Source organism: Cucumis melo, chromosome 8 (genome assembly GCF_025177605.1).
Source record: "Cucumis melo cultivar AY chromosome 8, USDA_Cmelo_AY_1.0, whole genome shotgun sequence".
In the NCBI taxonomy this organism is placed as follows: domain Eukaryota; kingdom Viridiplantae; phylum Streptophyta; class Magnoliopsida; order Cucurbitales; family Cucurbitaceae; genus Cucumis; species Cucumis melo.
The window spans coordinates 18,563,894-18,574,338 of record NC_066864.1 but is presented as its reverse complement, the minus strand read 5'-3'; the positions used below and the strand labels follow the sequence as shown (position 1 = coordinate 18,574,338).

At 36.7% G+C, this 10,445-nt stretch overlaps 1 protein-coding gene across 6 annotated transcripts; it reads right to left on the bottom strand.

Annotated features, from left to right (window-relative positions):
- Positions 1–1,631: 1,631 nt before the first annotated feature.
- LOC127150530 (uncharacterized) lies at positions 1,632–5,330 on the bottom strand. 6 transcript variants are annotated; one of them, XM_051088404.1, is made up of 4 exons: positions 5,034–5,293; positions 4,657–4,756; positions 4,361–4,410; positions 1,632–2,880 (listed from the first exon to the last, which is right to left on the bottom strand). In XM_051088404.1, the coding sequence occupies exon 4, from the start codon at positions 2,873–2,875 to the stop codon at positions 1,970–1,972; it is 906 nt and encodes a 301-aa protein (XP_050944361.1). In that variant the 5' UTR covers positions 2,876–2,880; positions 4,361–4,410; positions 4,657–4,756; positions 5,034–5,293; the 3' UTR covers positions 1,632–1,969. The 6 variants fall into 6 exon arrangements, 4 of the variants coding, with proteins under 4 accessions (XP_050944361.1, XP_050944360.1, XP_050944363.1 ...); XM_051088403.1 differs by lacking the exon at positions 4,361–4,410; XM_051088406.1 differs by lacking the exon at positions 4,657–4,756.
- Between the last annotated feature and the right edge of the window lie 5,115 nt (positions 5,331–10,445).

Here is a 10,445-nt window from a genome sequence, read left to right as displayed (position 1 = left end):
CTAAAACAACTGCTGCTAGCTCAAGATCATGGGTAGGGTAATTACACTCATGCTCTTTCAACTGCCTTGAAGCATAAGCTATTACATTCCCATCTTGCATAAGCACACAACCTAATCCTAGCCTTGAAGCATCACAATAAATCACATAGTCCTTCCCTGTTACAGGAAGTGCCAAAATAGGTGCTGTAACTAGTCTTTTCTTCAATTCCTATTTATCTGACCACTCAAACTTAACATTCTTCCTTGTCAAAGCGGTCAAAGGCAATGCCAATCGAGAGAAATCCTCAATAAAATGCCTATAGTATCCTGCCAAACCCAGGAAACTACGTACTTCTGTGGCACTAATTGGTCTTTCCCAATTGACAATTTCTTCTACTTTTTGTGGATCGACACTAACTCCTTTTGCTGAAACTACATGCCCCAAAAATACTACTTGTTCCAACCAGAACTCACATTTGCTGAACTTAGCGTATAACTGTTTTTCACGTAGAGTCTGTAGAACAATCCTCAAATGTTCCTCATGAGATTCTCTGTCAACCGAGTAAACTAATATATCATCAATGAACACAATCACAAACTGATCTAAATACCGATGGAAGATCCTGTTCATAAGATCCATGAAAACCGCTGGCGCATTCGTTAAACCGAATGGCATAACTCGAAACTCATAATGCCCATACCTCGTTCTAAATGCTGTCTTAGCAATATCTGATTCTCTAACCTTCAACTGGTGGTATCCTGACCTTAAGTCAATCTTAGAGAACAACGCTGCTCCTCTTAGTTGATCAAATAAGTCATCGATGCGTGGTAAAGGATACTTGTTACGTATTGTAACCTTGTTTAACTGTTTATAGTCAATACATAATCTGAGGGTACCATCTTTCTTTTTCACAAAAAGCACTGGTGCTCCCCACGGCGAAACACTAGGCCTGATGTATCCCTGGTCAACTAGTTCTTGTAACTGCATCTTCAATTCTTTTAGCTTGCTTGGAGCCATTCTATACGAGGCCTGTGAAATAGGTGCTGTTCCTGGTAATAATTCAATGGTGAACTCAATCTCTCTATCAGGTGGCAAACCTGACAGATCATCTGGAAATACATCAAGAAACTCTTTCACCACAGGAACATCTTCTGGCTTTAGCTTTTCTCTCTGCACTACTACGATGTGTGCAAGAAACGCTGTGCAACCCTTCCTCAGTAATTTCTCAGCTTTCAAAACTGAGATTAAACTTCTAGAAACGCCCTTCCTCAAACCTCTAAAAACCACTTCAGCAAAGCCTGGTTTTCTGAAAACCACTTCCTTCCTATGGCAATCCATAGATGCATAGTGAGCAAATAAGAAATCCATTCCCAAAATTACATCTAACCTCTGCAACTCTAGTGGTAGCAAGTCCACTAGCAAACTGATACCTTCTACTAAAACTTCACAATTACGTAACACCTCATTAACAAGTAAAACGTCACCAACTAGAGTGTATATAGCTAACCCCTCAGATAAAGGCTCTAGCATTCTATTCAACTTAGTTAGAAATATACTAGAAACAAAGGAATGCGTAGCACCTAGATCAAATAAAACATCTGCAGGTACATTACAAATAAGAATCGTACCAGTAATAACGTCTGGTGCGTCCTCCGCTTCTTGTTGAGTCATAGCATAGACTTTTCCTTGTTGCCTCGGTCTTCCAACAACTACCTTTTGCCTTGCACCACTGGTGCCCTCTGTTGGAACCACTGAAACTCTCGATTGCTCAACTGTCTGGGACCCAACTCCCTGATCTCTCTGAACTGTCATGTTCAACTGCGGACAATCTTTCTTGAAATGTCCTGGCTGTCCGCACTGGTAACATACACCGGCACCTACCAAACACTGACCCCGATGGTTCCTGCCACAACTCGTGCATGGTGTTCGCCTGACGGTACTAGTAATGGACTCCTGACCTGGTTGCGATCTTACTGTTGATCTAATGGGTTAACTAGGTATTCTCTGGCTCTGTCTCTGAAAAACACTACCATAACTCACGTTCCTCGATGCTTGGCCTCCAGAGCGATTCTTAAAATCTTGACGGCTTGAAATATTTATCTCAGGCGTGAACCTCCGCTGCTCACGGCCTCTAAATCCACTAGCTGCTGAAGTCCCACGACTAAGCTCCACTGCCGATTTCTCTTCTGTTATACTCTGCTCCACACGAAGGGCAGTCTCCACTAACTGAGAGAAATTCGTCCACTTAGCAATGGCTGTAACTGGGGTACGTATTTCAAAACGCAACCCTCTTTCAAACCTTCGGCACCTGTCACTCTCAGAAGCTACAATAACGTCAGCATACCGTGAAAGCTCGGTATACTTCCTCTCATACTCAGCCACTGAAAGTGATCCTTGTTTCAACCCCAGAAATTCATTCCTCTTGGCTTCGCAGTATGTGCTGGGATAATACTTATCTTCGAATATGCCTCTAAAAGTCTGCCAGTCTAAAGCACGTGCATCACTGCGCCTTGCTAATATAGATTTCCACCATCCTTCAGCCTCTTTTTGCAACAAAAATGTGGCCAATCTAACCTTTCGCTCCTCAGGACAATTCATCACATCAAAACACTTTTCAAGCATATTCAACCAGTTCTCTACATCAGCTGGATCTGTGGAACCTTCAAACACTGTAGCCCCTAACTTCTTCAGTCGTTCAATTCCGTATGCCTTTTCTGGATCACTAGGCTCTACTCTATCTGGCCTTCCTATTTCCTGTGTAGTTCTCGTAAACTGCTCGTTTCCTGCCCCACCTCGAACTCCTAGGGTACTAGATTCCCCTACAGATGGACCTTGGGTAGGACCTTGCATCCCGTCCTGATTCTGCCGGCGTCGTCTACCAGTACGTGGTGGCATGACTCCTATAATATGTCAACACATTAGACATACTATAAATACTTAACTCAAATGCATGATACTAAATGTCTACTCACATATTAATAATAATTGGACTCAGTTCTACCCTTACCTAGACCATACTCCACTAGTTCCCTTTAAGCTAACTTGACTTTCAATTATTTACTTTCCAGTTTCTTCTTAGAGCTAAGCACTCTACATTAATTCCCATGGAGCAAACTTCTCTGATACCAAGTTGTCACACCCCCTCCTGGACTACCTGCTACCTTAGACCGAAAGATGGCGTGAAGCCGACGAACAATGCTTTTCTGTACCTGTATCTGTCGACTCTGCTTAAAACTTTCATGTGATGAACTTGCCAATCTAGTATATAAACTATTGTACATGCCACAAAACACAGCGGATCCTAGGTTAGTCAAACACATACATGAAGTGTACCTCAAAATTTACCGATTTCACGAGTAAACCTAAAGACACCTTAATCAAAATATAACCAACAAAATTTACACAACTACAGCTCCTAAAGCTTATACAAACTGTGGAGTATCTATAACATACAAGGGTGTATATACATCACAACACAACAGACTCTATGCCCAACTCAAAACACGTACTGGCAATCAATAATGAAGCTTCCGCAGATTAAGGCAGTCTATCAGGCACCGGGAACTCGATCTCTACCTGGAAAATGGGTAAAACATTTTGGAAAGTGTGAGCTATGAAGCTCAGTGAGTGACTCAGTTTAAAACTATGAATTTAAAGATAAGAGCACGTGAAAACTTTACACATATAAATCTGTTTATACAAGTCGTAAATGTAAATGTGTAGTAGTAAGAATAGCTTCCTTAAAGACTCAGCATGTTCATCATTGAAATCTAGCAAGACATATCAAGTATATTGAAGCATTTTAACTAACATGACGAATCTACGTTGTGTAGGGTACACCTAGTACAACAACGTTTACAAGCACTATGATGTAGTGGGGCCCGCCCAACACTCCCATCGTCTTTGTCGTAGTGGGGCCCGCCCAGCACTCACGACAGCATCGTTGTTACGGAGTACACTCAACGTTAACAACGGAATCTAACCAGTGTGCACACGGTAATCTCTAGCCTCAGGCTCAAGATCTCAGTCATGTAGTTAATGAAAATTTCATAAATCATCTTAAAATATTAAAACATGCCTGCTTATAAATTTTACACAAAGCTCGAACTTTACTCAGCTCTTTCGTGGAAAATTGTAGTTCTCAAAACAAAACTTCATACTAATTCATGTTTTGCTTAAAATATTGTGGTTTAAATACTTTCCAAACATTTAATATCTACGTGCTAGCATAAATTTCTTTAAGAAATCTAGTCTCCAAATGTATACTTGAAAATAGTCATGAAATTCAAATACCTTTCATGGCTTCGTAAATAAACATTTATCGCATTCAATCATAATAACAATTATGGAAAATAATTCAAAGTTGGTTTTGTCACTCACAGTCTTGGGCTAGATCCTTGGTCTATAAGCTCGGTTTAATTCTTCTCGGCCTGCCAACAACCCAACCGAGTATTAAAACTCTAAACATTCTTGTTTCCTAAAGATATACATAACATGTCGCACCAAAGATGACAATCACGAAAACAAAGCTTAAGAAATAAAATCCTATTTCAACAATTCTCTAAAATTTTCAGATTTCTAACATAAACTTCAAAGGACTATAACTTTCTCAATACTTAACCAAAATGAGTGTTCTTTATATCAAAATCTTCATTTTGAGATCCTCTAAAACGTACCTGAAGACATATAAATCTGATTCCCCGTGCATAAACACATATAACCCTCAAAACAGAACCACTTCCAGAATCGCGCGCACACGACCTCTTTAACTTGTCCCTACAATTTAACTGATTTGTACTCGTTTTTGGTTTATAATTTCTTCATGAAAGTTGTAGTAAATTAAATAAGCTTTCCAACCATACCAAATAGAAATTGTAACTCCACCGATACACTCTTAAATACAAGAAAAACCAGAGACCTCCTGATTTCGAGTGAAAACCAACTGCCCTGTTTTCTTCACCAAAAAGCACCAAATGAATATCCGAATTTGCTCCAACGTTCTTCTTAAAGTTTGTTTGAAAATGAGTTAAAATTTAGTAAATTTAAATCTCACCTCTTAATTCCTTTTGAAGAGTTCAAACCGAATTAAAAACCAGTGATGTGCAGAATGAACTAAAATTCAGCCATGGATACACTTTGCTTGAGTTCTCCTCCTCTTCTTCAACCTCAAAATTCTAGTAAAATTTCTCTTCTTCTTCCAAACTCTCTCTTAGAAGTTCTCTGCAAATTGAAGAAGGAAAAAGAAAAAAAAATGGAAGTTGGATGTCTTCAAAAATCTTGGCGGTGAAGGGAAGAGAAGAAGAAGAAGAAAAGAAAAAATGAAATTTTCTTCTCCTTTTCTTCTTTTTATCCTTTCTTTTCTTTCTTTTCTTTACTTTATTTAATAAAACTATTTAATATATAAATATATATATATATATATATATATATATTTACACTTAATTTCCATTTTCTTTTTTTTTTCTTTCCACATTTAAAGAAATTAAACCAAGAAAATATCGGGTTTACATTTAGACTATTAATTAATCATGTTAATTAATTTACATATTAGTCAACCATATTTAACCAAAATTAATTTAATTAATTAAAATATTAATTAATCATGTTAATTAATTTCCATATTAATTAATTAACATGCATACTATACATTATAACCATTAAAACATATTTTCAATGCATGAACATGTTAACATATGTTAGGATTTTAAATCTATATGACATACTTTATGCACATACAATATAAATTTTAATTAAAACATACATCACATGCATAATTAATTAAACAATCTAAAATGGATTGGTTTTGACTCCTAAATTAAGCTAAAAACTAAATTATTGCAACAATAATTTTGTGAACTACGAAATTGCTCCTAAGCAACTCCAATTGGTTGAAAAACACCTAAAATTAACTTTAATTAGCCTAAAAACCCTTTGAATCGACCTAAGATCCAACTCATTGGGCTTGAATCGATCCAAAACGAATAGAGAATAGGGCTAAATCACCATACACATAAGTCATGGGTGGTGCACGGAGCCAGGTCGGGGTAGGACACATGGCATGCATTGGATTAACGTGGGTCGAGTTAGATCTGGGTCTGATATAGGCGTGCAAGGTTGACGAAACACGGACCAAGCTAAGGTGCGGGCTAGGTCAAAAGAGAGGTGGGCTGGGTGGACGTATAGAAAAGGATCGGATGGGTGAGGAAAAAATGAGCTGAGCAGACGGGTTGCGAACCAAGTCAGCAACTGGGTTTCGGGGTCTATGAGCTAAATTCGTGTCTGTCCTTTTTAATCAAAATTCTAGGTTTTCTCTCTCTTGATGTAACAATTACAACCTAATTTAGGCTCTAATGACTATAAAAATTATAGACCCTCACTAATAAAATTACGACCACAAAACCTAGGGCAACTACGATAAATAATACAAATTAGACTTAGTTTAGGACCAAAACCATAATATATCTATTTTAGTTCAACTACAATTGATCTAATAAATTAGACAACCTGCTTGGTTGTTATGATTGGGCGCAACGTTTGTTCATGGTTATGTCGTATAAGCTTTAAGTGGTTGACTTAGTAGGCGATTAGGATAGGATCATGCGATAAAATGTGCTTCCTACCTATGCGTTGCTGATTCACAAATTATAAACATGGAATGCAATTTTTCCTATCGCTTACTCAAGTGTAAGCGAGACAATAGGTTTATTGGGTAAGCCATGGTTGAACTCAGGAAATTTCTATCAAATCTTAGTTATAAAGTTTACTTCTCATATAGGCGGTATACAAACTCTATACAGTATAAAGTAAAAGTATGTATATGTACTGAACCTAATATCTAAACTAAATATTCTGTAAAGGTGTAAAAAAGTGGGATAAGAGTGGAAAGTCAATTAACTTGTTTTAAGAAGGTGTGAAGGAAGGTCTCTGCGTTATACGTGATTAAGCTACGTAGTAGGCAAACACCTCTTAGTGCCTTAAATGTTACACTTACTCGCCTCTCGGGATGCAAATGGCGAAGCTTAATTAAGTGATAGCTATCTAGAAGTTGTTGCTTATAAGACTCATATTTCTTTTCTTTTAAGGGTGGCAGCCTCTCAATGCCAAGTCACCACACTTGTTCTCCTTTCGGGACACAAATGATGGAGGTTTGATCGCCAAGGTGGAGTTTGTCTCCAAACTCCCTCTTGCGCGTGTTAGCAATGTCCTTACTACTTAATCTCTCTCGAGTAGTTGGCGACGAACACTGGCCAAGCTATGGGATTAAGCTCAACTTATGCGATAAACCATATAATTTAGACTTCTTATCAAGAACTTATCACAAGCCTAAACTACCTATAACACTTAGATAGATGATTAGTAAAGACATGATGGATTAAAAAGGAATAAACTTGCAATGTATTAAAGAATGTAGGCCTTCAATCACTGTAAAATATAAACTCATACATTACAATGAAATACAAAACTTGAAAGTAACAATATGAAAACCAAGTCGCAAAATACCTAAATATTCTTTGACTCTTTTACAAGTTAGGGGAAAGAAGACAATGAACTCTCTTTCTAATCTTTCTCAAAGCTCTCACTTACAAGATTGATCAGATAAGAGGAAGGAAGCTCTTTACAAAAGGTAGAAAGACTAGTCCTTTTTGTCGGCTCCGATGGAGCTATCTAGGTTTTGGTCCATTCAGACCTCCTTTTTACATGATAGAGATGGAATCATTTTAAAAGCTGCTTTTGGTTGGAAACTTCTATTTTTCTGATCATTTCGGCGCCGATTGCAACTTTTGTCAAGTCACATAAACTCCAACTACCATTCTTCTCTAGTAAATTTTCATCACGTGCTGGTGTAGTTCCTCGCCTAGGGATGTTTAGTCGTCAAACAAGATTCTTATCACGTATCACTCGCTCCTCTGCGATTCACTATCTTTCTTCTTTTCTTTATAAACCTGTGATAAAACACTCCAAACAAGGTAAAATAGGCATGGAAACTTATGAAAGTCATATTCTCTTATATTTATGAATATGCGATAGTAGTTATGCATTTTGACACTTTCATCCCGCATTTTGACTCCTTTGTTCTATCTAAAAATGATATAATAGCTTTTATTTCAACAAGCTCACACCCCAAATTTAGAACAATGTTTGTCCGCAAGCATCACTCCGTATCAGTGTTTGTCATCAAGCACAATTCCACCTTTAAGACTTACCTTCCTTTCTGCATCCCTAAACTTCTCAAAATGCAAGTTTGTCTTATTTGCTATTAGGCTTTACTCTCATCTCGTATTCCCCACTAATATTTTTAGGTTCAAAACGTGGAAAGTTTAAGACTCAAAATACCATTGTTCATTTCCTAGAAAATCTTATTTTTAATTTCAGAAATGGTTAAAATTTTCGAAGAATTTTTAACCCTTTTGGCAAAGAAACCTTTATTCAATTTACTGATTGGAACTTGGTGTTGAGTGGAAGATCTTAAGTACTCTATGAGTCCGTTCCTCTCCTCAACTACAACTCTTATCACCCATTTACTTTTTCTCTCAAATTTTTGTTTGAAGCTTTGCTTCTTATTTATTTTTGGTGAGAGGTGGCAACATTGGATTTCTCATTTTAATTGAATAAAAGAATAAAATAATTTTTTGAAATTTGATTCATTTTTCACTTTGTTTTAACTTATGTTAAAACGTCTTGTTGAATTTTTCAGAAAGTTTCAAAAGCTTTAGCTCGAATCTCGCATACCCCCAAATTTAAAACACAGTAAAGTCCTCATTATTGAAAAATGAATGATAAGATTTATCGCAAAAAAATCTTACAAAAGAGGTTTTATGTAAAACTTGCTCATCTAATGAACTATCTAGAAATATTTCCTATGTAGGCCTTCTTAACAAGTTAAACCCCTAAGTAACAAATGAAACTTAACTATGCACTTTTATATGATTGTGGTTATCATTGAGGTGCAAAAAGAAATTAAAGTACTTAAACGCAGGCTTAAATGCACGGAGTTAAGCTTATGACAAAGGAAAACTAAATGCGTGATGATTGCATCAAAATTTCGTATTTGCATTGCAAAGGACATAAATGAAAGATAATTACAAATTAAATAAGTAAAAATGAAAATTACAAAAGAAGATTTTAACAAAACGTATACACCCCCAAATTTATGGTTTAGCAGTTTCAAAGGTTCTTCCATGGCATGTACTTCAGGATTATGCTCAATGAAGGATCATTCCACTTCATGGGGGATTTCAAGTACAGCCACATAATTGATGATGGTCCCATGAAGGTAACGTAATGTGGATCTATACTGAATATCATTCCATCAAGCTTCTTGCTCAATCATCTGATTATTGTTTGATTTTGTTTTTGAGCACTTGTATTTCTGGTTTGACTTCATCAATTTAAGCTCTTTTGTTGTCAACTTTGAGCTGCAAATCTTTCAAATGCTTTTTATGTTGGAATTTCATCTCTTGCAAGTTGGATTGACATTGGAATACATCTTTAAATTCACTTTCCAGTGTTTACAAACGTGATCCTCGATGAACTTGAAGAAATATTCATCATCATCTTCGTCATCCCTTGCCACCTCCTTTTGCTTGGCCTTCTGCGTCATGGGCTTTGAAGTTTGTTTAGGTGACGAAGGGAGGCTTGTCTCGCTAGCTACCTTAAATTGATAATCAACAACTATCACATATATTTTATGGTTTCTCTCTCTTTACCTAATTTGAACAATTCGAATTATTCCAAACATATTGTTCTAAGTTAATTCCATATGAGCTAGAAGGAGAACCTAATGCACATATAGATTATGGGGCTTCAGCAATCTGAGATTAACTAGCTAAACCCTTTTAAATGGAGCTAATCAACATTTGTTAAATAATAGGTCATTCCATTAAAGTCTCGTAGTTGCACTCCCTTTACTATAGATATATTTGTATCCATATAATATAACGATGATCAGTAAGTTAATCCTACATAGGTTGTTCGTAACCTCGACTGGGTCAGAATACTATTTTATCTCTAAGATTACATCTTGCTTCTTAAGTCCCATTGATCCACTATTGAATAATTAGTTTAAGGCCCAACCTACAAACCGAATTTCTCTTGAGCCAATGAGAGGGTGGGGCCACTTATTTAAGGTTTGGATTCAGTCTTTAAGGGAACAACTTATCTACTAACCCTAATGTGGTTAGGAGTGAATTTTGTCTTGCATTCTATGTCCCTAGTTATCCACCCAGTTTTACCCCTAAAATGTGAGGCTTCTTGGACCAGCACTGTTGAACTGTCCTCACCTATGTAGATATAAGGATAATTTCATCTAAATAGAAGTTCATAATTAGCTCAGGATTAAGATTAAGTTACCTAGGTCATCAACAATCGAAGTAGTAAGTTTTATACAATCAACAATGTTATAACATAAAGTGACTATTTCATAGCTCAAGTCTCGAGTAAACTTTTTACATAGGATGCCCCCACT